The 26,955-nt window shown below is 41.3% G+C and overlaps 2 protein-coding genes across 6 annotated transcripts; one reads left to right on the top strand and one right to left on the bottom strand.

The window, feature by feature from the left end:
• Window positions 1-21,260, top strand: camsap3 (calmodulin regulated spectrin-associated protein family, member 3). 4 transcript variants are annotated; one of them, XM_058652701.1, is made up of 18 exons: window positions 1-493; window positions 5,788-6,047; window positions 11,884-12,024; window positions 12,243-12,326; window positions 12,703-12,735; window positions 13,492-13,630; window positions 13,716-13,855; window positions 13,994-14,078; window positions 14,172-14,205; window positions 14,300-14,355; window positions 14,672-14,705; window positions 14,797-16,912; window positions 17,060-17,184; window positions 17,364-17,653; window positions 17,754-17,847; window positions 18,260-18,378; window positions 18,493-18,611; window positions 19,117-21,260. In XM_058652701.1, the coding sequence occupies exons 1-18, from the start codon at window positions 361-363 to the stop codon at window positions 19,414-19,416; spliced, it is 4,302 nt and encodes a 1,433-aa protein (XP_058508684.1). In that variant the 5' UTR covers window positions 1-360; the 3' UTR covers window positions 19,417-21,260. The 4 variants fall into 4 exon arrangements, with proteins under 4 accessions (XP_058508684.1, XP_058508683.1, XP_058508681.1 ...); XM_058652700.1 differs by having other exon boundaries at window positions 14,669-14,705; XM_058652698.1 differs by having other exon boundaries at window positions 2-493; window positions 14,633-14,705.
• On the bottom strand, window positions 21,249-26,696 carry nr5a5 (nuclear receptor subfamily 5, group A, member 5). 2 transcript variants are annotated; one of them, XM_058652702.1, is made up of 8 exons: window positions 26,065-26,696; window positions 24,601-24,716; window positions 24,125-24,266; window positions 23,949-24,020; window positions 23,118-23,851; window positions 22,147-22,266; window positions 21,905-22,052; window positions 21,249-21,823 (listed from the first exon to the last, which is right to left on the bottom strand). In XM_058652702.1, the coding sequence occupies exons 1-8, from the start codon at window positions 26,162-26,164 to the stop codon at window positions 21,576-21,578; spliced, it is 1,680 nt and encodes a 559-aa protein (XP_058508685.1). In that variant the 5' UTR covers window positions 26,165-26,696; the 3' UTR covers window positions 21,249-21,575. The 2 variants fall into 2 exon arrangements, with proteins under 2 accessions (XP_058508685.1, XP_058508686.1); XM_058652703.1 differs by lacking the exon at window positions 23,949-24,020 and having other exon boundaries at window positions 26,065-26,692.
• Between the last annotated feature and the right edge of the window lie 259 nt (window positions 26,697-26,955).

The following is a 26,955-nucleotide window of genomic DNA, read 5'->3' as shown; positions in this document are numbered from 1 at the left end:
CAGTCATCGACGGGGCTCTCTCTGAGAGCTCCATACAGTGGATTGGGCACACAGCAATGCGGATCAAGAGGGGCAAAAGAAGAAGAGTAGTCTGGTTTTTCAGTTATAAGCCGGTTTGTCGGGCCCTTTTCTGGTCGCAAGGAGTAGTTTAACCGGTATTTATTTTCCTAACAACACGGGGCAGGACTTTCACCGGCCTGAAACGACGCCGAGCCGGATATTTTTTTCCCGACACAACCGTATCCCCACATCCGTAATCCAAGCTCCAGTCGTGTGGAGTTGTCTCCCGAAAGGATGATTGTTTGAACATTTTTGTACGGTCGTGTAAAAACTGCTTCCTAATTTTTGCACAGACTCACTATGGTGGACTCTCCTACCATGAGGAAGACTTTTGTGGTCCCAGATGCAAAGCCATTGGACTTGTACGACTGTACTAAAGCAAAAATTTGCGCAAGTGTCGGGTGGCTGTTGGCAAAGTCTTACGGCACTGCAGGTAGGTTTCAGTCGAGGCTGCAGGCCTGGTGAGTTATGGTGTTATTCATAGAGCGATAGCGTGTGCTGACCACTGTCCTCCTGTTGTTTTCATATATGTTTATATTCTGCACATGCATGTAGGGCAGCTGCAGTGTATGTGTGTGTGTGTGTGTGTGTGTACAGCTCAGCGAATTTCAGCACAAAGAGCATATGAAGGAGGGGAGGGTTGCGGGTGGAGGGGCAGTGCGCTGTGTGCATTTTGTTTGACACATGTCATTTGTTCTCAGTCAATGGGTGCTCACATATTATAGGTATGCGTGTGTGTTTCACAGAAACAGGCCTCCACCCTAGGCCTTATCACTCCAACCCATTTTGTCGTATTTCTGGCCGCCAGGCTGTGGGCAGAAATTGCATGCTGCTGGGTATGGTTTTAACCCTGCTGTTCTTATGAACACCAGTTTTTAAAATGATCTATCAAATTACTGCAGGGAATCTATTACTGTGCTCTGTTTTACAGTGTTCTACAACCCCCCAGACACACACTCCTAGGAAAAAAGATGTGGTTGAATTAGCATTTGCATCATAGTATCTGGACAAGTCCTAGTGGAGTCAGCTCTGACCCTGAAGGGATAACATGTCTCTTTGTTTTAGGGTCCTATCCATAAAGATTAGATCTCACACCAGAACAGTCCTGTTGACATGTTCCCTTTAGTCTCAGTCCCTTTTAACAGAATAGTGATATGACAAGGACACTGATTAATAGTAATACTGATTATATTTACTTGAGCAGCACAAGACAAGAAAGAAAGAAGGGGCAGGATTCCCATCCCTTAGTGGTACCTGTAACAATACATAGTCAGCTGGACTAATGTTTTGTACATAGACAGTTTTTGGGGGGTATGGGGTGTAATGTGACTTCTGTTTTACTTTAACAACATGACTTGCATGTTACACAATCCTAGGCAAGTTCTAGGCCTAGGGCTCCAGGCTGCTGCTACTTCAGTGTGCTCTGTAAAGCACCTCAACCACACCCTCTGGTCAAAGTCACCATCCATGCTAAGCTACAAAAATGTCTACCGACTGTTGATGTGCAGATTTAGTTTTAATCAACCCAATGGCCTTCGCTGATAGTTTCCCACAAAGTCAAAATGACATCACCATGTCTCTTCCCAGAAACTCAGCCTAGCAGATCAGTGCAGAGGGGTCATCTGGTACCCAGCTCTTTCTAGGTCAATTAACACCAAATGACAATAGGCACCATTTTAATCTTGGTCAAAAAATAAAACTCACCCCAGGACTTTATTTAAGATGAGAAAAATGTATAAATGTTAGGTTTTTGCTTTAAAGGGAGCTATGGGCCTAGTGCCATGAATTGAAAGACAACCTCTAGGCTACTTTAAAATCAGTCCATGTGCCATCATGATAATCTGAAAGCTGCTTAAAGGACTGAAATACCAACATTAACACAACAAATATTTCAAGGCTGGAGGATGAAGCAAACTAAATACACAAACACAAGTTGTTCCTTTCATCTTTTACAAGAACAAACCTGTTATGGTAAGACAACCATCTTTTAATTGTTGTCAAACTGCAACAATTTTTAAACATAGTGAATAAATCTTGTCAGATTCTCTTAACTCTATGACATGCAAACACTTAACTCTCATCCACCCAAGGAAATAATGTTCTTTACATCCCCCTATAGACTTTCATAATAATACCATTGAAGAGCAAGCAGTGTCATAATTACATGATTCCGGATTTAGCAATTGCTGGTGTACATACTGACATCTAGCTCTACAGTTAATATTATTAATGCTGTGTATGTGTTTGCTGCTTAGAACTGAAACGGTCTGTAATGACCTTTTTGCTCCACTTTCACAATTGTTTATAATAGTCACACACGGTGACAATTGGTAAAACAATGATGTAATTTATGATCTATCCTTGTTGTTGCCGTGACAGATGACATGACGGATCATTTGAGGTTGAGTCAAACTAGTTTGTACCTTTTCATTGGAATGAGACGAGAATCTCTTGATTTGCCTGTTTGTAGGTTTGGGAGAGACTTGCTCTCAGAGAATGACATGAAGAGCAATTATGACAATTTTGTTACGCTCTTCCTTCCTTGAGTTCATGGGTATTGTAAACAACATGTTTACCTCATATAAAATAGTCTATGGCCTAGTTTTAACACCTAGTTCTTTTTTGCATTCGGTTCACATTTTTCCCTAGCTGTGAAGCCAGACTCGCTTAATCCTGATTCACTTTGGACATGATTAAAACCCTGTGATTTTTCAATTCGTTTGCCCCATCTAGCTACAAAGCTGCTTGGATCATATACTGAAATCCTATTGGACTGATTACTCATCCTCTCCCAATCATTGTAACTATGGTGAGTCAACAAGGGACAAGGACCTTCGGAGGATGTTTTCTTGCTATTGGTGTTTGCTTAAGAAGAAGGAGGTATCATTGGTGCACTGTAGGAAACCTCCGGGTTAACCTTTTATACTGTATATTTACTGAGTTTGAAGTGTGTATATAGACAGTGTGATGTCTAAATGTAAGATAAGTCGCTTGTCACACCACACAGAGAGGCCAAAGATCACAGTAACCTACAGAAAATAAACAGATCTGGTTGGAAGTTGTTGTCCAAAGTGAGGACATTTATGGTGTTTGAGTGCACATGTTGTCATTCTCAAATCCAGTGTTCAAAACCTATACACTGTGATGTAATCATACTGTTTTCAGGATGTGCTTCTGTGTACACCGACACTGTAATGTAATTTAAGGCGACTGTGTTTAAATCATATTAGAGTGCTGCATGTGGTGATGTGTTTCAGGACACAGCTGTTATGACTTCTGTATGTTAAGGGGACCTGTTAATGTATAAAGAGAGATGGGATATGTAATGTGTGGTTCCTTCAGAGCATGTGCTGTGAAATTTCTCAGTTTATGAAGATTACCTTGTTAATTTGCAGTTTGCTGATTTATTGAACTCATCTTGTCAACTTCCCACTTATATAATGACCTTGTACACATCTTCACATTTTAGCTTTTATAAAATATTTAAATGGTGCAAGAGTTCCTGAAGGGTTGTAGTAAGTACCCTGACACTTGAGATGGTCAAATCCAACAGTATTTGCAAACTGCTGTGTTATGTTATCATAGAGAGCTAGTTTTTTTTTTTTTTTTTTACACACAATCTAATCTAAATGGAAAATGTGGTGTCTTGGTTGGTTTAAAACTGTGACTGAGTTCAGGCTGTTTTTGTTTGGATGTGTTTGTGCTGATTACTGTGGGACATGTGTAGTATTGTCTTTGATATGACTTGCAGGCTAGCAATCAGTCAGTCTGTTATCAGCAGCCTATTAACAAGGCAGGTCAGTACACTCAGGGCACCTAACACAGCTGGACCACGATGGTAAGAGTAATCTTTTTAAAAAAAAAAGTGCAAAATGGTCCATCACAGAAATATTGATCTGGTCTTTTCCAGTTTCCTACTGTGGTTATATCAACAGTGTGGCTGTGCTCTTGAAGAATAATTTCCAATGACTGTATCGAGACCCACAGATGGGTTGTTGTGGATAATATGTTTTAAATGACATGCATAAATAAATTAAGTTTTAATTAACGTACCAAGCATCTCTTGGAAATTAATTGAATTAGTTGCTACATCAAGCACAAATATGCTCTTGTCACAATTTATATTGTGATATGGGTCACAGTTTGCCATCTTTAAAAAATGGCTGCTTATGTAAAAGGTTTGACAAACACTGCTCTAAGAAAAAAACAACCTCTCCCACACAAAAAAACAAGAGGTCATGGTCAGCTCCAGCATAGGTCTCCTGCAGGTGGTTGGGATTTAGTCTCTGGGCCAAAATCTCCTCACTAAATGTTTATTTTCAACTCTCTACTTATCTTCCTGGTCATTCTGTATAATAATGTGTTAACTGTAATCATTTTTGTGCACATTTGGCTTTTAACTCAGTCCAGTAGATAAATGCTGACCCCATAACCTGTTGAAGTGACAGAGGCTGTCATTTGTGTTGCAATGCAAACACACACAAGCTTCTGTTTTCAATTTAAACATTTCCCTGGAGTTGTAGTGATGTCACAATAATGGAGGATTCTCAGTGAAAAGGCCATCTTGTCCTTTGTTTTTCACTTTGTCATTTTATTTTAGGATTTTATGAAGTTGTTGCCCTTTGTCCAGCGATCGCTGCTATTTTTAATGTGGAAAAATGTGTATAGAAGCTGAAATTTGTTCTCAGTTGTTCATTGCAATGTATTGTATGTGACACACCATGCCATTATTCATGCCCAGACAGTCCCATAGGGAAATCATGCTTGTATCGATCTCTCTCATCTCAGAGTTGAGGTATTTGCATTCTGCTTTGCCTTCTGGTGAAGTTTTTCTTTTTGTTCGACATGTCCTCATGGTAACTAGGACAACTGTAGTGTAATAGAATTTCATGAACTCAGGACTTGCTTGGTGCATTTTAGTTGGTGTGTCACACTGTTTTTTTTCCAGCAGTTAACTGAGCAGTGCTGACTTTGCTCTCAGTCATTGACCATGTGGTGTTACTGAGTGACAGTATTGTCTATAGTCATGGAGATATGGAGAATTGGGCATTGTCTAACACCGTAAGCTGGGTGTTTTGTTGTCTGATATCAGTGAATCTGTTATATAGCATTATGATGATACCACAACAAACGGACACCTCCCTTTAGCAACTACAGTTTCTCTGTTAAGTATAGTCATTGTCACCCCCCGAAAGGCCCTTTAAAACTGAGATGTTTTCCTGTATGTTTACACAGAGCGATGGGCTGTTGAGTTTCCTCCTGGCTTGATCTGGATGCAGAGAAACCAGTTTCACAGAGGGTGTGACAAATGTTTGTTTTTAGGATAATGTTTAAGGCAGTGCCAATTTATTCACAGAAAGTCCAGTCTTAACTGATTCATTAACAGCTGCTAATAGTAATATTTCATTCCTACACTTTCTCGTAGGAGATTAAGTTGCTGGTTTCTGATTCTGAGATTGGCATATGAATCTCTTTCAGGAACAAATAGAGCAAGAGTCATTGAAGAGGCAGAGAAACTTGTAAAATTGATGTCGGCCTCTGAAATGATGACATGACCCACTAACCTTCTGCTTGCTGTTATACTCAGACTTATAGCCACTGTTTATTTACCTGTTGTGTTCTTGAACCACTGAACTAGCAGAAGTTTGCTTGTTTGGGATAACCTTTCACTGTCTTTCAGTGACACCACTGCTCTTTTTAATGTCTGTATTTTTTTTCTCTTGGCAGAGAATGTCCCTGCAGAGCTGCGTGATCCTTTCTACTGTGACCAGTACGAGCAGGAGCACCTTAAACCACCAGTCACGCGCCTTCTGCAGTCCTCCGAACTCTACTGCCGCACCTACAGCCTATTACGGAGGGGCACCGAAGCCGAGTCACAGCCTAAAGACAATGTTTCCCTGCTGGAGCTCCTCACTAAGAAATGCTTACTCAAAGACAAGGACACACTAGTGACTGATGCAGACCTCCGCCATAAACCCTTCAAAATGGTAAAACTGTCATGCTCATGTAGAAACTAACCAATTTAATTTATTAGATCACTTTAAATGTACACACAAAAGTGTTGATGTTACACCAATCTGACGGTGATGTGATTGGTGTCTAGCATGGATGGATTGATTGAAGAACATGTCAGAACTGTTGTTTGAGTAGAAACTGCTTTATGTTTGTCTATCAGGCTAAGAGGTGAATGTCTGCTCTAAGTGAAACCAGACACTCTGCTATCCAGGAGTCCGCAGAGAGGCAGGGATAGTTGTTTGGGTTTGATTGTTCATATGGAAGGCTTGTTTATGCTTTGATTCTAGGGATTAAAGGACATCAAAAAGACCCCCACTCGTTCAACTCCACCCCCATCCTCCTATGCTGCCACTAGCTGATCAGAGAGGATGAGTTGATCCAGCTGTAAGAATTAGGGCTGGGGCAGTAATGGTGACACAAGGGAAGACTATTTTAATTCCAGGGTGTGAGAGGGAGGGAGAATCTAGGTACAATAGATGGTCCAGATGGGAACAATGGTTAAACAGTTCAGGTGAAACATTAGATACTGTGTTGAGAGAATACACTGGCTTAGTGAGTAAAATCAAGAGAAACTGGTTTTACCTTTTAGCCCTCTGCTGTCCACAATACATTGCTCTGTCTCACTCTCACTCTCTCATGCTTGCAAACAAATGCCAAATGTAGTACGAAGCTGTTGAACATGAAAACCTACAGATAATCTAGTTTTCTTAACAATCATAACAGAGGGGGGCATTTTACAACTGCAATTTCCCAGGAGTCTTGATACATGCTCACACAAGCTCTTGTGAATGCTACATAGGGAGTTCCTGGGGATCTGTTTGAGTAGTGTTATTTGCACTACTTTGCTGTCTACTACTATTGCAGCAGATGCAGTACTGCTGTTGCTGGTAGTTGTATTGATGTGACTGTATTTTAGTATTTAGCACAGAAATCGTGTGCATGAGCTTGCTGGTATGACAATTTGGATGTTTGCTCATGCACTTTTGAGGCGTTGCTTCAAATAATATGACAAAATGAATGTTAATGTGACCATGTCACATGCCCCTTCCACATCCACTGAATGTGAAATCGTTCAGTTCTTTTAGGCAGGACTATTTTTCAAAAACACACCTGCCTTTTGACAGTTCACCTACTGCAGTGACAGATGTGGAATTCCCACCTTAACATCAAGGCTTTCATTCTTGAAAGAAACTACAAGGATGACACATTTAAAATGTTGTAGTTATAGTAATGATGGACCATGATGGATGGCTTATTACTTGATGCTCCTCTAACTTTGTGCAAATGAACTGGTCTGAATCCATGTATCATAGTGCTGGATATTTCTTCCAGGGCAGAGTATGGACCACCATGCAACCTATTTTGGTTGTTACTGTTGCATGCACTTGCCATTTCCTGTGCTTTTTATTTGCTTTCCGGTCCCTGCTTGGCACTTTGCGGCACCCTGAGATTGTCTGCCACTGACTGGCACTGTACCTACAGTGTGGCATGCAAGGAAATTGGGTCATGCTGCAGTGGCATTAAAGGATGGAACATCAATGGGGTCTTGGCCAGTAAACAGCTTTGGGGCGGCAGCAGCAGCACTCTGCTGCAACACTGCTGTATATTGTAGCTTCACATCTATGTCAAGCAAGAGGTGAACATAGTAGGTTTATATTAAAGTAGGTTGAGTCCTGGTTGTTGCTGACACTTGCACACTACTGTCTACCACACACTGCTGATGAAATGCAGTTGTTTGATCATATATGTTGTTGTAATCATTGCTATTAATTATTAAGTTTGGCTTGTGTATGAATCCATGGATGTAGATTTAATCTAATCTACAAAACTGTTCTTGTTTGCTTGGTTTGCTGCACCCATGTCAGAATAACGTGCCAGTGACCTGCTCTCTATAACATTACACGGTTGGTGCTATGATCAAAGTAGGGCAAAACAGAAATGCGTTGTAGGTCATCTTTCTACTTCAACACTAATCTTTTCATCAAGCTGCCACAGTGTAAAGATTTTCCCACTGTATTTGTCCTCAATAACTTACACTTCATAGTTGAATGTACAGGAGGAAAAAAATGGTATTAAGTCTTAGTTCTTTCTAAATTTTATGGAATAATTGGGTCAAGTCTAAAATAAAGACTTTTCATAAAATTAGCTTTGAAAACAACAGGACACGTTAATTAAATAAGACTCTAAACTTGTTATGTGTGTTGGAATTTTGATATAAGTATTATTTAAAAGCATGAATAACTCAAACCCAGGTGAAAGAAGGGCTGGGCAATAATTCATGAACAATCATGGTAAGAATTTATTCAATATGACAATGGTTCAGTGTATATCGATATAATACGCCATTGTGGAAACAAATTTTGAGATATTACACATATTAATATTTTACTCCAAATGTGTGAAATAGTTCTCTGTTTATTTAGTGATTGTTGTTTTTTTGTCTAATAGAATTCTTTCATTCCTGGGAAAGACTCCATCTTTATTGATCTGACATGATTATCAACATTGACTGATTTGAATTTTTTTGTGATGAAACATTTTTGGCCAATTTACTAAGCCCAGAGTGAGATCAATCCTGAAAAAAGGGCTGTAGGTCTTTGGGCCTCTTTGAAGTGGACATCAGCAAAGGAGCCTGTGGTCGTCTTTACTCTGTAACTCAACCCCCATCCCTCCTGAGATTAAGGATAAAGATCTGTAAAGATTAGAGATAGTATGCCATCCAGAGTCAACTTCATCATCCATGACTAGAGGACATGCTGGAAATGACCACTGACTCACCCTGCACCCAACATCTCTGACAACATCCCCCCTGTAATTAATTTTATGAAACTACTGTATTACGATACAGTCGGAGAACATTGCCATATACTATTCATTTCAAACATGCTAATTTTGATGGTGCTGGAAACAGGTGAAGAATCTGTTCCCACGTTGACAAAATCAGTCATGTAACCATAATGCTGCTAACCCTCTTTGGGTTCATTGTTGGTTTTAGATGGGCACTGACACTTAAACCATACTGACACACTGGAATGTTTCTGCTCATGGAAGCTTAGTTGAAAATGGAAGTGGCAAGCTATCAGAAGCCATCAAACTATTTTTTCTGCCTTGGACCTTTGCTGATCTAATCAAACATCTAACCTTATGTTTACAATCTCTAAACTACTGGTTCTCCCTGCTTAAACAGAATGATTGTCCATATGACTGTTCATATAATCTCCTGTGCATTTTCCTATGTTGGGGGCCCAGACTTGCCTGATCCCCTTGTGTGCCCCCCCCCAGTAGGAACCAGGCGGTGTAGTGGGCGGGGGAGGGGTTAAGTAATTTTTCAGACATAATCAGGTTTTGCCCTCATTGTAATCTCACTTACTTTAAGGCAGCCCATGGATGAGAGAAAATAAATTGGGCCCATAATCCGAGAGTCACCGGTTCAAATCCCAGGACGGATTCTCCCTGTGTGCAGATAATTGCTGCTGTCTATTCCTGCCCCGGCTGCCTCCTTACTGGTGTGTAATAAGGATGGGTTAAAGGTACAGGTCAAATTCATGATCACTAATTGGTGTGGGCAAATAAAAACTAATTCTGATACATTGTCGACATTGTTATGTAAACACATTTCTGAAATAGGGCCATACATTTATTTATTTATTTATTCATGAAATATTGACTTAGTTTTTTCTCTTTGACATGCTGGTTTGTTGTCTGAACTGTTCACTGTCTGGATGTTTGTGAACAGACGATGGAGCAGTTTTGTGGTCAGGCTTGTGTTGAGATGCATTGTGGGTCAGCTAGTTGGTTGTTATGGTGATCTGGCAGTGTCTGTGCTGTGTGTTCTTGATTTGCTCCTCTCTCCCCTCTCATTAGGTTGACTAGCAATTTAGCTTAGCAAGCTCTCCTGGGTCTGCAAAGGGAACACCACCAGCAGTACCCATCCTTCCCCTGTGCTTTTTTTTTTTTATCTCCTCTGAATAACCAGTGTACAATATGACAATAGGACTGGCCACTTTCTCCGCTTCTATCATTCTCCTTTGTTCATTTCTATTTTCTCTCTGTCATCCTGTCTCCCATAGTGCCAACCTGTGATTACACTTCATGGCTAAATGCAAAAGTATACCTACCTTAAATCACTTTGTTTTAGTGTTTCAAACACAGCATCTGGCAGGATATTGCTAGACATTGCACTCTGATATATTAGTAACTTAATTTAATCAGGATATCTTTTTGAGATCAAGATCTGTTTCTTCATTTTGTAAAGACAAGCATAACATTGTTAGCATTGTTAAACATGTATATGAATTTGTATATTCACCAAACTTTTATTTACAATTGAATTCTTGTTAAGCCTAGTTGTCATACCAAAAAAACAGTGAGGCTGCAGATCAGATCATTTGTACTGCAGACATTTCCACTGAAGATACAACATGTCAGCAGCAGTTCTAGTCCTGGCAGCAGAGTTTAGATGATATTGCAGCCAAAGCCTCACAGCTTCCAGCCACTAACGGCAGCACATCCAGAGAGCTTGACCCAATGCTATCCGACAAGCCTTTGCTGTTATAGCCTGCTGTGTTCGAAACCATCCCTGGCTCTGTCCAGGTCAGCACTTTACATCAGGGTTGAATAGGCAGACATCAGACAGGGCTCATGCATGCAGCTTGACTGCCATCACTCCCAGTGAGGGGAAGTGTAAGAGGTAAGAGTAAGAATGTCTGGCCTCTAAAGTGGAATTTGTAAGTAGTAAAGGGAACAGGCGCTGATTTGCACAGATTAGGCTCAGAACTGAAGATTAGTGATTGTGGAATGGCCCCTTCACAAGAATGTGTTGTTTGTGACTTGCCTGTACCCTCCATAGGTCAGAATTAATTAAGAGGTTTGTTGCCATTAGCTAGTAGTCAGGCAAGGGGCCCCCGGTGCTGCTGTTGGATGACAACTATAGTTTATATAGTTAGAGGAGAGTGAGACATACATTAAATACAAAGACTTTATGATGGTTTGGAGCACCATGGAGGTTTGACATTTTAAGAACTGTTGGTTTCAGTTCTGTGGCATGGATGGAACACAACTTCTAATGAGCTAACAAGTTTATAGAATTAAGCCATTCACTCCGACTGTGCTGATAACGTTGGTGGTACATTTTAATAGGCTCTGGTAGTAGGATAGAACACAGTAATGGTCTCATGTCTGAATAAATGTGTAAACACATGTGCTTAGGAATGACTAAGTAAGAGTGTTTTTGTTTGATTATTGGCAAAAAAGTAGGTTTTACAGCCCTTTTGTTGTCTGACAAAAACACTTTATACATCCAAAATAGAGAAAGGATATACTATATACTCTTCTTTGTTGTGCTTCCTGGTGTTCTGTAACAACACCTCATTTTATACTGATTGTCATGCACATGAGTCATGAAGCAGTATTGCCCTGTAATGCTGGGGAGGATGGACCAGAAACACACGTGTTAACATGTTATTGGTCTACTGCCTCTTTAATGATTTAATGATTGTACAAACACAGGTCCAGAGTTCACTGACAACTACTGATGTGTGTGTGTGTGTTTGCTTGCTGAGAACTCTTGTTAGTGTTTCTGCTGACTCACAGCTGGTTTCTAGTGACCTCTAGAGGATTCTGCTGGTAAGTATTGGTAGTGTTGTAACATGAAGAGGTGATCTGTGTCCTGCAAGTGGGGAGGAAATGTCTATGTCCTGCGTTATTGTGTTAGCTGTAATTGATTTATGTTGTTGAACTCTCTGGCTTCTGCTGTGACTGGTCCATCCCCTGACCCTTCCTCTTCTTTCTTCCACGTGATTGGTACAGAGTGCTCACCTTGTGGTGATAGATGCCCTGATGGCAGTGGGAGCCATGGAGACGGTGACTGCGGTGAAGACATGTGGTTCTGCTGAGCTGCTGGGTAGATCTACCAGATGGGAGGAGGCTCTGCTTCATTGGGTTAACGAGGTAAGGAGCGAGTCAGATGGATAGCACTTTTGATTCATGTACACATCTTTTTTTGGGTCTGGTCAGAAATGTGTTATTGTTCAAACATCCTAAGCTGTTTAGATGACCCAGTGTCTTTTTAGCTTCAGAAAGTATAATGCTGTAATCCTGTAATCTTTTGTTTTATTAATATGTCAACACATACAGTCATACTCAGTACAGATCTCCATTATTTTCAGTTAAATCAGAAACTCCGAGAACTTACTGAAGGATCCCAGAATGACTCATCTCAGGCTACAGAACCTCAACCTCTTCAGCCCTCTGTGAGTTTGGTTTTATAAAGCCAGTTTATTTGTGTCTCTTGTCACATATTATTTTATCCAAACATTCATGATCTCTCTCAGATTATGCATTTATTGCAATAAAAAAGCAGTAGTCTGTTTATATTGTTGTTTTTGCTGCACTTGCCCGTCCTCATCTATTCTCATTCAACAACCAAATTAAGTATAATTTAATGCAATATATTAACGGCAGCCTCGCTGCTCAGTCAACAAGGTTGTCACATCATGCCAACAAATTACCATCTCAACCCTTTCTCTTTGTCTAGTTCTTCCACTATGGGCTTAATACCTCTTGTTGTGCTCCTGTTTTCCATGTCCCTGTCTTTCTTTATGTCCTATCCCTCCTCCTCTCTAACAGTGTCCTACTCGCTGGTACTGGAAACTTGTTCCTGTAAGTTCCTTCCTTTCCTCTGCTCCTTCCCCTTGTCCCTCCATCCCTCCAGTGTCTTCATCAAATTTATCAGCAAATATCTGATGGTCAGGTGTGTTTTTTTCCCCTCCATATATTGGTTTGAGAATGCCAGTGTGCCTCACATTCTAGGCTGTACTAAATTGCACGACAGATGTCACAGCATAAATGTCATAAGGCAGGGCATGACAGGAGTGTGGAAGGGACTGTTTGTCGAAAAACACGAGTGTTGCATGAATCACAATTGGAACATGTACAACTGGTTCCTCTGGTTGTGTGTAAGAGGTGTTTGTTTGTGTGTGAAAAGCTGAGGTGGTTAACAGACTCTCCTTGTCAGCTGGTCCCTGCTGACAGTATGCTGTTTTTTATTTACTTAAGTTGTACCTGAAACATATTTTCCTCCATATATTTCTTGTTCTCCTTGCCTCCCAAGATCTTCACCTACCTTCAGTTTTTTTTCTGACAAAACTTTGCTCCTGTCTGCTCTAAATAAGGCACTCCCTTTGGATCTCATCATTCTAATCTGTCTCTTGTACACATTAGCATGGCCTTTATGTGTCCTCTTTCTCACCTTTTTGTAACATTTTGTGTCATGTATATAAATGTTCTTAACATTGACATGAGTGAGAAACACTGATTTTGGTTTCAACATTAACTGCTGTCCAAAATATTTAATACATAAACATTTTTAAGGTCCAACTGCAGTTTTTGATTGTGTTTTTGATGTGATATTTTTAGCTCCGCTACAGGAAGGATAAAATTCAGTCCAAACAAAAGGCCATCTTTCCCTTGGTGAATGAAGTCAAGGACTTGTCCAGTGGATGTGCTGTTGCTGCTGTCATTCATTACTATTGCCCTGGCCTATTAAGACTTGAAGGTACCAAGACTCACATAAACCACCAACTAACATCAAGAGTGAAAATGCAAGCTTAGTTAAACAATCTTTTTTTTCTCTTTTTAAGATGTTTGTATGAAGGATTCCATATCTGTAGCAGACAGCCTGTACAACCTGCAGTTTATCCGGGAATTCTGTGACAGCTGTTTAAAATGCTGCTGTCACATGGCACTGGAAGACATGCTATACACTCCACAGGAGCTTGAGGTACTTACATTAATTTGTCCAATCATTGGTCAACTGAATGATGCATAATAAATATATAGTATATAAGTATTTTGCACAGTATTGTCTTCCTAATACCTGTACTCCTTTTTTTTTTTTTTTTTTTTCTTTTTTTTTTAGCTCAACTGGCTGAGCTTCCTTGCAGAACTGCTTAGCTGGTTTGAATTGCAAAGACCGGACTTTGTTCAGCCAGTGGACACATTAGGTATGTGGTGCTTTCTAAATACTGTGATGCAATCCTGCAAGGCCATAATATGACATATCTGTTAGATACAAGCTCTTTGTTTGTTTTTGTTAGATGGATCTGCACCAGTAACACCAAGTGGCAACAGGTATAGAAGCTCTCTGATCATTATTTTGCTTTTATAGTAGTCTGGCATATTTATTAGATGCACTTGCTTAAACTTTTTTTCCAATGCCTTACAGTTCCTCCCCCTCTATCTTCAAGAAGCCTTTCCTCCCCATCTCCTCCCCTGCATTAGGTAAGATTGAAACCATCTTCCATAATAAGCCACTCTGTTTTCATTTTTTTTTTTATCATTCTCCATTAGGGTAACATGTATTTCCCTCAATGCCTGTGCATGTCTCCATTGTGTTTCATGCTGTATGAAATTGTTTTTCTTAATTTTATTAATTTTAAAGACTTTTGAAAATGTTCTTGTTCTTTTTATTGGTGTGCTGTTAGGTGTATCCCTTTGTGGTGTGTATCCCTGTGTTGTGTGCATGCCTTCACATGTCTGTGTATCCTATTGCACTCAGGATCTTTGACTCAGTCTACCTCAATGTCTCATATAGAAGGAGTTGGAAAGACGTGGAGCAAAAAATCACTCAGGTAAAACAAATGTACTCAGTAGCACTGTCATTGGTACTTGTCACTGTCAACATTGTACTTGTACTTAACTCACTTTTTTTTTCCCCCTTAGCCGCCCCTTGTCAGCAGTTTCCTTCAGCATTCCCTTTGGCCTGGACAGTGATGTAGACATTGTAATGGGCAACCCTGTAATAACACGCTCTGTGAGCTCAGACCAACTCAACCCAGCAGCCCAAAACATAACCCGGGTTCCCTATACCCCTCCTGAAGACATCAGCAATTTGCTTAACAAGCCCTTGGGCTCCAATGGCCCACAGAGAGCCTCCTGGGCCACCCAGACTCCCAATATTCCACGGTTGGAAGATCAGAATAGCCTTTTAGGGAATGAAACAGGAGAGCTTCCTACCATTGAAGAGGCTCTACAAATTATCCACAACGAGAACAAGATGGAGCCTCGCTTACACCCAGATGGTGCTCCTGATGGCTTCTACCTCCACTCTCCTGATGACCCAGCTAGTTCAAGACATACTAATAACTTAGCACCCATCAGCAGCTCTGCCCCAACACACTCAGGAATGATGCACCGGCCTACAGGAGAACCCAGGCAGCCCACTCGCACAAGGAACACTTCTGAATGTTCACGAGATGATGATTCAGTCTTGAGAGATGGCAGTGTGGACTCAGATGCATCAGAGGACATGCCTAAGGCACAGTCCACTCCAGCCACACCAGCTGCTAGTGCTTACTCTGTTAGGAGCCATGGCAAAGAGGAGTCTGACAGTGGTGTGAAGTTGACCAGCTTTGCAGAGCGCAAAAAGAAGCAGATTATGGATTCTCCCAAAGCCAAGGAGCCTTCCTCTCTTCAGGTAACTACATGGGCAAAAAAGTCTGAGGAAAGTCCAAGCAAGAGCCCACAACTCAATAATGAGATGTCTGAGCTGGGAACACGACTTGAAGAAAAGCGCAAAGCTATCGAGGCCCAGAAGAAACGCATTGAGGCCATTTTTGCCAAGCACCGGCAAAGACTTGGTAAGAGTGCATTTCTGCAGTTAAAGAAGGAACAGGATGAAGGTGAAGGGGAAGGAGGGAATGGCAAGGACAGCACCTCATCCACAGAAGAAGACCTCTCTCGCTTAACACTGGAAGAACGGCTAGCTCGCATGGAGGCAGAAGTCCAGCAGGACCAAGATGAACAGCACCCTTCAGTGAAGGATGAGGGTCATGTCAAAGGGGGACTTCCGCTCAACAAACAGTTCAGTTACTCTAAGGAAAAGCCGGGTACACCAGGGGATAAGGACTCTGGCACTCCTGAGAAAACGGTTGCTCCGCTAGGAGACTATAACAATGCTGTATCGAAGCTTACTGCTGCTCTTAGCTCCCTACAAAGTGACATGCAGCGGCTGACTGAACAGCAGAACCACCTAATCAAGAAAAAACCCACATCCTCCAACAACAAATCCTGGGTTATTCCACCCAGCCCAAAAACCTCCACCCCAGCCCCTCCACGCATGTCTCGAGAATCTAACCGAAATTTAAATTCAGCCTCCTCCTCTCCGTCTCCATCACGCAGAATCACAAACTACAGCACTCCTCCCAAATCACCTCAAGTCCATCGTAGAACCCAATCTGTGCCCCCTAAAAGCCCGAAACACCACCAAAACAGTCGCCCCCCGGACATTAGGGTCACAACCCTGTCGAGGGTTCTCACCCCACATCAAAATGTGGACCGCATCCCTCACCTTCGTCGAGTAAATCTGCGGCAGTCCCAAGTCCAGACTTCATCTTCATTCTCCATTGGTGACTCTGGCAGCCTAGATGATCTGCGCTCACCTGGGCCAACTCCCACTCCCACACCAACACTTACCCCTATACCAACCCCTACCCCAACTCCACATCAGATCATAGATGACTCCCTATCAGAGGTAGGCTCCATTGATGACCAAAGCATATTTAGCATGGACCTGGAGACTGCTTCTTTGCTTAGTCATGCAACCAAGAGGGACGGAGTTGCAGGTGGGGGCTGCAGCTCTGGTGCCCCATCAGAGTGCTCCTTTGAGAGTGATGCCCCTGCAGGGATGTTGAATGGCAAGCGCAGTAGCCTGATTGAGATCTCACTTTCTGCCCTGGAAGATGGGCAGGAGGATGACCACTTACCTGATTCCTTCCTTGACTCAATGAGTGACAAGACAGAGCCAGAGTTGAAAGGAGGGGTTGGTTTCTTTTTCAAGGTGGGTGCCTGATTACTACATTTAATTATTAAAACACCTTAGTCATTGTAAAAAAAAATATATATAATTATAATACATTATTGTTAAAATAAATGTTGATGTAAGGTCACCATGTAAATACTATTGTATTTCTGTGTTCACTTTAAGGATGACAAGGAGCGACCAGAGGATGAGATGGCTCAGCGAAGAGCAGCTTTGCTGGAGAAACAACAGAAGAGAGCAGATGAGATGAAAAGGCGTAAACTTGAGCAAGAAAAAGCAAAAGAATCAAAGTGAGATCCTTTTTTGTTTTGTTGTAGCATTTTGTCAATGGTCAAATACCTTGAGGTTTGATCATTACTGTAGTCATGTTTTTGCACCATCCATCCATCCTCTACTGCTTTATACTCCACATGAGGCATGTGCTTTATAATTCAGATTAGTTTTATACAATGTCTCTATTGACTTTCAGCAAGCCCCAGTGGATGACGATTGAGGGCTGGGGTAACAAGAGTGAGGACAGACCTCAGACCCCAGGCACCCCTCCAGCATCAAGCACCCCAGTAGAAGGGACTCCCCACCGCAGAGGAGATTTCACAAGGCAGGAGTATGAAAGGAGACAACAGCTGAAGATCATGGAAGACTTAGACAAGGTGCTGAGGCAGAAACCCACCACAGTTCGTGGTGTCAAGAAGCAGAGACCCAAGACTGTGTTCAGGGATGACTCTGGGCTCTCTCATAGCCCTGCAAAGGGTTTCATGGGTAAGCACATGTTATATTTACACTCAGTGATTGTTGTCTTTATTTTCCATCTTTTAAAATCCCTTGTTTCAATATATTTTTTCACATTTACTTCATCTAGGCACCAAGCTGAACAAAGTATACTCCCACTCATCCATGAACCTGTCCTCCATGGCTAATGACTCTGGAGGTCTGTCTGTTAGGAAGTCTCCCAGGTAACCTGCCCATTGACAGTGGCGTATACATGCAGTAATATAGCAAAATAATTGTGTCATTTAAAAGCCCAAAGATGCAAAATGCCTTCACATCTCATTAGTAGAATTGCTATGATAACATAGAGCTACATGATTGTTATATTATACAAGACTAAACCATTGTGCAGTGGAGTGAAATGAATGAAAGATTACATTAACAGTATATCATGCAGTAATTATTAATAATTTTTTATAGAAGGTGATGTCAAAAGGATTAAGAGTCATCAGTGTATTTTCTGTTGGTATGACCTTATACCAAATACAGATGGTGTGATTGTTCCTTTCACTGCTACTTTGGCCAAACACACATGTGAACACATCACCAAGGTTAATTAATGACTTTCTCTTCAAAATCATTTTTGATTGTCTGTAGCCGTTCGCATTCTCCTTCTCGGCAAAGATCACCAGGTCGATCGATTGCTCTGAATGGAGAGAAGGACTGGGAGAATGGCTCCACTATTTCTTCCCCGGCCTCAATCCCAGAATACACAGGTCGGTGACTATGTTCCCAATTAAGCAAGTTTTGTTTTAAACAATAAAAAGTAAGTGCAGTTATTATGTTGCGTATGTGATGTCCTCGATGATGGAAACTATGTATTTTGACAGGACCAAAGCTGTACAAGGAACCAAGCTTTAAGTCCAACAAGTTCATCATTCATAATGCTATCACTCGTTGCTGCCTGGCTGGCAAGGTCAATGAACCACAGAAAAACAAGATTGTAGAGGTAAGCCACTTTGCTTTGTTAAAGTCCAACAGAGAAGTCCATTTCAGATAGGTAACAGATGACTCTTCCCTGGTCTAATTGAAGAAAATGTGCATTTATGTACATTTTCTTCCACTGCTTTTAAGCGAATACTGGGAGTTGGTGTGCTGGGGTAATCACTATTGTAGGCGGGAAAAAAATCAGGTGACTACAGAAGAAGGATAAGGTGCAACTTGATGACACAAATAAAGACCACTAAGCCTTTGTTTTACCCTTTTTTTTGTAAGTGCTAAAACATCATAAAACATCTCATTCTGTGCCATCCATTGAACTTCTTTACATTTAGTTGTATGCCAACTTTTCCACCTCCCTCAAATGTAAAAAACAACAACTCAAATGCAATGTTTTTCTTGTAGTGGGTTATCGAGGAGGACACCTTGTTAAGCCCCGTGAGGCAAATTGTGATTTGTGCATGAGCTTTACAAATAAAGGTTAATGTTTTCTTTCTCTCTCTCTCTCTCTACAGGAAATGGAGAAGTGTGCTGCCAATCATTTTCTCATCCTCTTCAGAGATGCCAGCTGCCAATTCAGAGCAGTTTACACCATGAACCTTGAAACTGAGGAGATGGAACGGCTCACTGGCATTGGCCCCCGCATCATCTCACCTGAGATGGTAGAATCCATTTACAAATACAGCTCTGACCGCAAACAGTTCACGGCCATCCCGTCCAAAACCATGTCCATGAGCGTTGATGCCTTCACCATCCCTGGCCATTTTTGGCAAAAGCGCCCAGGAACTCCCAAAAAGCTTGGCACCCCCAAATAAAGACATAAAAAAGATTGATAGTGATCATATCTTTCAGGGAACTGTCTCCCAACTAGACTCGGACTGTCCTTTAGTTTGGCCAGTGCAGCACTTGTGGTCATTGATTTTGCTTTTAGGTGAACAGTGTGCACAGTGACCGACATATCAGTGTGGACCCCAAGGACAATCCAGTTAACTCTACATGCCAAGAGGAAGGGCCAATCACTCATACATTCAGCCATTGTAGTTTCAGTAGGTTTATTATCTTCTGATTAGTCCCCAGATTGTAAAATGTAATAGATGAAGAATTGTCTTACCTTTGTACCTTTTTCCCCATTGCTTGCCTTACCCTGCTTTTTTTTTTTGGCGATTCTTAAGCGGAAACAACCATACTGCCTTTGCCCACTTAACAGTATTTTGGGCCTGAGTAGTTTTTCCTTTTCTCAATCATGCTTGCTTTTCCTTTTGTTGCCTTTTCTTTGAGCTCTAGCTTTCTACCGTCTGCTGAGGGCCATTGGCTCAGTTTTGATAGGAGATTCAGCTGTAAATCAACAGCAGGTAACTGCTCTCATATGAATGTAGGGTACACACTAACCACTCATTCCATTCAGGGGTGTTTGTACTGGCTGTTCAGGACCTGAATACACCATAGTGGGGTGGTTCCTCTGTGGGCTGCACTGGTGGCGGTGGCTTCTCTGGTTATCAGTTTTTTTACACAAGAAACTGCCCCATAGTTTGTGCACTCTACTTCAACTCTCCTATAGCTGTGGACATCTGGATGTTTATTTTTTACAATATTTGACATGTTTCTGCTGGACAAGTCACCTCAGCGTTTGGAAGCCTTGACCTTTTCCCATGAAATTAGCTTTCTCATTTTCGACATGGTGAATTGAAATGTTGTATGATCTTGAAAAACAATGCTGGAAACATGAAGGAGGGCTTTATCATGTTTACCATTACCTGGATACAGCTCTGTGTGAAAATGATAATCAATGCTAATTTAATATACTGAATGCCAGTTACTTTGATTTTTTTTGACAATGATTTGTAAAAAATTGACCTTTGTAAGCTATGAATAAGCTAGCCTGCTGCTTGACCAATAGTGAGATGTATGTTTGAGATGAGAAAGAGTGAATGAGAATAAATAGAAATTGTCAAATTTAAGCTTTCCGAAGCATTTCGTCTGTAGATGCATAAATCCTTTAGGTTGTCATGAGTCAGTTTCCTAATATACGTGTGTCTTGGCATATAAACAGGGCTTTTCCTTTTGAAGGATTGTTCTGAACTATAACGGGCCACATTCTCCAGAGACTGTGTAACTGGTGGGAATGTAAACAGCAAACTGTTGTTGTTCTTTTAGTCCATGCTTTTGGTAAACACATTTGACAATACATTTACTTTTGATTGATCAGGATAAAACCACCACAACATCTGTGGGACAATGGCCATCTTTAACTTGTCAGTCTGCTCCAGCAGCTGTGACTGCCTCCAACAGTTGGAGTGAGATGTGAAAAACGGGTTGAGTGCAAAAGAAGTAAAGTAAATTAAATTAGAGTGCATATAAACTAAGTGGCTGTTTGTATTTATGTTTGTAACAATATATTTTGATTCTGTGCAATTCTTCCCTAAAATCCCCACATCACCCTTAGGTGTATTTATTCAGTTTACATTGGATGTCTCATTTGATGTTTAGTTCCAGTTTCTACTGTCTTTTTTGGTTCAGGCGTTATGTCACACGTTAAGTCACACATTAATTTCTTCCTCTTTAGTTGATAAGTTTGTGCCAGCACATTGTGTGTGTTAATTTCATAAACTAACTATCCTTGCAACTGGACCAGACAAATAAAACTCCATTTTGAATCATCGTTATGTTATTTATTTTTTTTTACGTTCCCAAATGTTTTTTTTTCCATTTGCATCAGCATCACTTAGTAGAATTTTAGAACACACAGGCAACACGTGCAAAACCACATTTCTTTATTCAAGTGTTTTTCTTCCTTCCTTGAAAAGCAGGTCCTCCTGCTAATTAAAACATCACAGCAGGGCTTTGATCGGAAATATCACAACAATACTGCCCAAAAATATTTAATGGGTGTTGTGGCTGTGTTAATACTATAGATAAGTGGAACTGGAATGAAGTACAGTAAGTATTGCCCCTTCTAAAGAAAAACCTAATGGCATCAGTTGTGCTTGGTGTGAAGCATCTCGGCAAGCAACGAGTTGCAGGGCAAATCTCCCAGAAGATGGCGCTGATACAGATACTCCTCAACCTGCAAACTTATGCTGCGAACCTCAGGGAGGCGAAGCAGCAGCTGGCCAAACTTGTCTGCATGTCCTGGGTGACTCTGCTGGGTGTGCTCCATCAGGGCCCTATTGACCCTCTCTTGAATTTGCTCCACCTGCCTGCGACTCTGCACATGTTTCACATCTGGAGCACAGAGATGCATGCCTAGTTATCATAAACACATACTCTGTGCGAGTGTATCACTTTTCAAAAGTAAAAGCTTACCAGGGTTGAATAGCACCAAGTATTTAAGACAGACAAACTCATGTCTGTCTAACTGGAGTGTCTTCAGCTTGGAAACCAGGTCTTGGGTCCTTGATACCAGGCTACTCAGTGTCACTCCTGCCTGAGAGACGATGTTCGACATCTCTATCTGAATCCGAATGAGAGAAATGCAATCCAATTTGACACCAAGTACAATCCAAAGACATGTTTGATCATTATCAGAGTGAAGTGTAAAACCTGACCTGTTGTCCTGTGACCAGATATATGCATCCCTCTTTGCCGTAGGCCACCTGTCTACACAGGTGGTCGAGGACCAGCAACTCACTCCAACAGCTCTGCAGCAGCACCATCTGGTCCTCCACCTATGTGAGGAATGAGAAGTTGATCAAACCTACGCCATGGCTGCTTAGTTACCCACTGAGTCAATTAGGGATGAGCTAATACGGTAAAATTCAAATGCAACATAAATACTTCAATAAGTACAGTTAGGCGTCCACCACCACCATCATGTGGCCATGACGTGAGAGTTGAAAATGTGATGGCTTTTTGTAACAGTTTAGTAAAAGGGTTAAAAGACTATTGGACAGAGACTTCATTGGTATCAGTAGGAATTCAAGGTTGTGATATCGGTATCGGACACAAAAAGTAGTACCAAGCTGCCCCTAGTTTCAATAAACTCCCCAGTCTTAGGTTAAATGTTTTGGGGGTTTTTTTGAAAAAAAATTCTGAATCTGCATCTGAATCACCACCAAAATCTTATCTCAAAATGTATTCTACATACAGTAGGTCTACATCAGAGGACTCAGACTTGAACTATGTGGCCTGCCACTATAACCAGGTATAGTGACTTATTTCTGAAAGTTTATCTTTATGAGACAAATTTTTCTTTATATTGTGAACTATTTATCACTCCATATATCATTATTATTTTGATATCTTTTTCTCAAAAAGTTGGACTTTTCTTTTTTTTTTTTCTTGACTGGCTTCTGATGAAAGAAGACCCTCTACAGCCCTGGTCTACATTCTATAATCCAAGAAAATTGATTGTGACAAAGGTAAAACGTAGCAAAAACCAAAACCACCTTGGTGGAGCGTATTAAAGGCTGCAACCTCTGACATAAATGCCATAGGTGTGCACACAGATCTCATTCGACTTTCTACAACTGACGTTAACATTTCCCACACTACATCACAAGACTTCATGATTTGTCACCTTGAGCTCCTTGAAGAGAGCCGTGTTCCTGGCCCACTCCACAAGACCAAACAGAGTCTGGTCAGCCATTTTGCACATGATGCTGAATGTATTTAGGCGGTCATGTTTGCCTCGATTGGCCTGTTCTCGCTGCAGGCTGGCCAGGACCTTGGCACACAGATGGCTCTCATCCTGCTCTCCTTCCAGGAGTTGACTTAGGAAGTTGGTTGAATGATTGGCAGAGTGGGCAGTGTCTGAGGTTTGAGTGAGAGCTTGTGAGAGGGGGTTGGTTGAGCTTGGTGTTGAGGTGGGGGGCGATGCTGATGTGCCTTTTGGTGGGAATGCACTGTTTGGCTGCATTGGATAATTATTAGGGGCTGTGCTGCAGCTAAAAGCCATTTCTCTTTTCTCCTGGACAAATCCAGGGAGTGTGCAGTAGTAAAGTCCAGGACAGGGCAAGGATGGAGGAGTTGTCATCCTGTCTGTGTTCACTAAGCAGTCCAGAGGCATTGACACTCCTGACTGCACCACTGTAGAGGGATGCATGTGGGGTTGATGAACAGCATCAGAGGACAACGAAGTGCACATGTGGTCAGTTGTAGCTGTGGCTCGGTGTGTTTGTGTAGTTTCCATCTTAATCCTGTGGGGAACGGTGTCTGCCTGGAGATAAGCCCTTTGCTGTTTCATCTGCCTGTCTCGTCGATACAGAGGCCCAAATTTATTCCTGCCACCTCTCATACGATCTGCTCTTACAGCTGTTGAAAGGACATGAAACTAATAAGAAGGTTATTACTGCAAATTCATTCAGACACTGCCAGAAATATTTTTTAAATCATTGAGTCAAGAGCTCACATGATAAAAATGTACGTGTCATCTGGGACGTTGCAGGCAGTACCTGCACTTGTTTATGACATCTTAGATAAGCTGCATGGGTAAGAATCATGTCAAAGCATGTTGCAATGCAGGAAAATACATGTGCCAATACAAAAATGTATGTGTGTACATTTCTGTGTGTAGGGTGGGTATACCTTCTCTTTTCATGCCAACTGCCAAACACTTCTGGAAGCGGCAAAAGGGACAACGTTTCCTCTGGGAAAGGTTCATGGGGCAGCTCTGCTGTTCTGCACAGGTGTAATGCTTGCTATTCTGCACTGAGCGTTTAAAGAATCCCTGCAGACAGAGAAGGATTCTCTGCTCATTGCACAGATAAATATATGATACATATAGATCATACTTATCTCCAACTATTATTTAATCTTCTTAAACGTGAACAGTTGTTCCCCCTATGGCTGTATATGAAATATCTTTGATTTATGGATTTATTTTAGGACAAGCATTTAACTTTAAACAACTTTTTTTTTTTTTTTTTTTACATATTAGAGAACAAAATAATCAACAATTGATTATCCATAATGTGCAGCCCTAAATTGGTATGTATAACACGCACAATGTTGCTGCTGGAGAAGAATTATTTGCAATAAACTATGCAAACCCTGTTGTTTACCTTGCAGCTTTCGCAAGTGAGCAGTCCATAGTGGTATCCTGACACCTTGTCTCCACAGACGGGGCAAGCCTCCTCAGGATCTGGTCTCCCACTTGGCTCTGCCTTTAACTCCTCAGCTGGAGAAGGATGCCACAATTATCAGTAAATCAAATGGAAGTAAGGACACAAGCTTCTTCTACTGTACCGCGGCCAGCGTGGCACAAGACGAGACAAGGTATAATTGTGAGAGTTTCCACTGTGCTGTACTTAAGATCACAACTGAGACCTGAGTGTACTATAGTGTACTATGAGGCAGGACCAAGACCAAGACAGGGCAAAAGTGAGTCAAGACCACGATCACTGTACTGGACATTCCCCATCATCTTCTTTAGGTGTTATGTGTGTCTGGTGAGGGCTTCTGCTGCTGTAGCCCATGTGCTTCAGGTTTTGCATGTTGTATGTTCAAGGTTTGACATGTTCAGCTAAGACCTTGTGCATACCTTGGTTGTAACTAGTGGTTACTTTCAATTTCAGACTTGTCCGGCCACTGCTCACTGGATATTTAATTATTAATTTATTTTCAAACTCTAGAGATGACTGTGTGTATAAATCCCAGCAGATTAACAAATTCCTACAATCTTTCCTCATTTAAAGTCACTTAAATCACAATTTGTTCCCCATTCTGGTGCCTGGTTTAAACTTCAGGAGATCATGTTGACCATGTCTACATGGCTGAATGCGTTGAGTTGCTGATGTGTCATTGGATGATTAGATATTCGCATGAACAAAACAAAACTTTAGAGTTTTCATTCAACCACAACAATGTTTTACACAAATAAATCCTGGTCTTGACTTTAAATCCCGAGTTGTCCATTTGAGACAGACACAGAGGCTAGTTAAAAAGTGTCCCTGAAAGAAGACTGAGAGCCTCGTGTGGATTATCACACCACCATTGTGTTTCGTTATTTTTGCTGGAAATCAACAATATGACACAGTAATGCTGGTAATATTTTAAGACGGCATTGAAGAAGATTAATAACTAACACATACTTTTAGATTGGTGTGATTGTGAACAATCAGCTGTTCATAGAGACAATAATGCTATTTATTGCTGATGTTGAGAGAGTAAAGAGCAACACAGGACCATCCCTCTGTTGCAGACTGTACCTTATCACCCTGCTTGATTTCCTTCGGCAATGATAATAGATATGACCCTTACATAATTATGAGATATCACCGGTTACGACTGGAACCAGTCTTTAAAATGAAAAAAAACTCTAGTACAATGATAAAACACCTACAAAGTATTTTTTCCTCTTGTATTTCTCAGTGGAGGTGTTAAATGTTTTTTCATGTATCGAGACATGATGTGCATTTCCAGACACAACCTTTAAAACAGAGCACTAAAAGATACATGATAACCATGTGCAAGTTCAAACAGTAGCGTCTGATGTCTACTTATTTATACTTAAATCTAACACTTACATGTTGACGATCCCTCCAAATTGAAGAGATTGTTTGGACAGTTGTCGGGGCGGTGGACAAGAGGCTGCGGCAGTTGTGGTTGATAACCAGCTAGGTCCATTCTGGCAGGTGGGGCTTAGCTTGAACTCCCCTGTCAGTCCACCCTGATCTTCATTGTCACAGAGATCTGTAGACCAGACAGACACTGCAGGCCAGGCGGAGAAAGGCCAGCAGGCAGACCCAACAGCCCCACTGGACTGATGGTTGTTTGAGGCCCACAGGTGGACTTTGATCTATAGTGTCATAAAAGCCTCTCCTGACTGGCACTCCTACAGTTTGTCAGTCAGTAAGACAACCAACCATCTAGCCCCTTTCTATGTGACACAGACAGGCTGGATCTTTCTGGAGTGAAATCACTCTTAAGTTTAATGGATGAGTTGTTGTTGTTTTTGTATCTGAGTTTCTTTAAGGTCTTAGCAAATGCATTAAAATTTGTAAACTGATCTTTTTTCTTCTTCTTCTTCATATCGTACAGCCAACAAGAGCACTTGATTGCTACATCTGAGTGTAGTTTAATGATTCTTTGAGGTGAGCATCAGTTCTTCATTCTCTTGTGAAATGCAAATTATCCACCCTAATAAATAAGAAAGACATAAGAAACTTTGCTACAATATCAGACAATATTTCTCTGATATCAGCTAAAAAGGAGTGCTCATTAAAAAATGGCACAGGCAGCTTTGATGACACTGTGACAATGACATCAGACCTGAACAAAGGGTGGGTCAAGTGTCGTTATGACATTATGACACCTGCACATTAGCTTGGAAAAGGGATACTGAAATTCATTAATAAAACAGTCGCATGATTATTCCCATCAGTTGTTCAAAAAGGTCCAAGTTTTATGAAGCTGAC

The sequence above is a fragment of the Solea solea genome, chromosome 16, assembly GCF_958295425.1.
Source record: "Solea solea chromosome 16, fSolSol10.1, whole genome shotgun sequence".
Classification (NCBI taxonomy): Eukaryota; Metazoa; Chordata; class Actinopteri; order Pleuronectiformes; family Soleidae; genus Solea; species Solea solea.
Note: the sequence above shows the minus strand (reverse complement) of the source record. Positions and strands in the feature narration are given on the sequence as shown.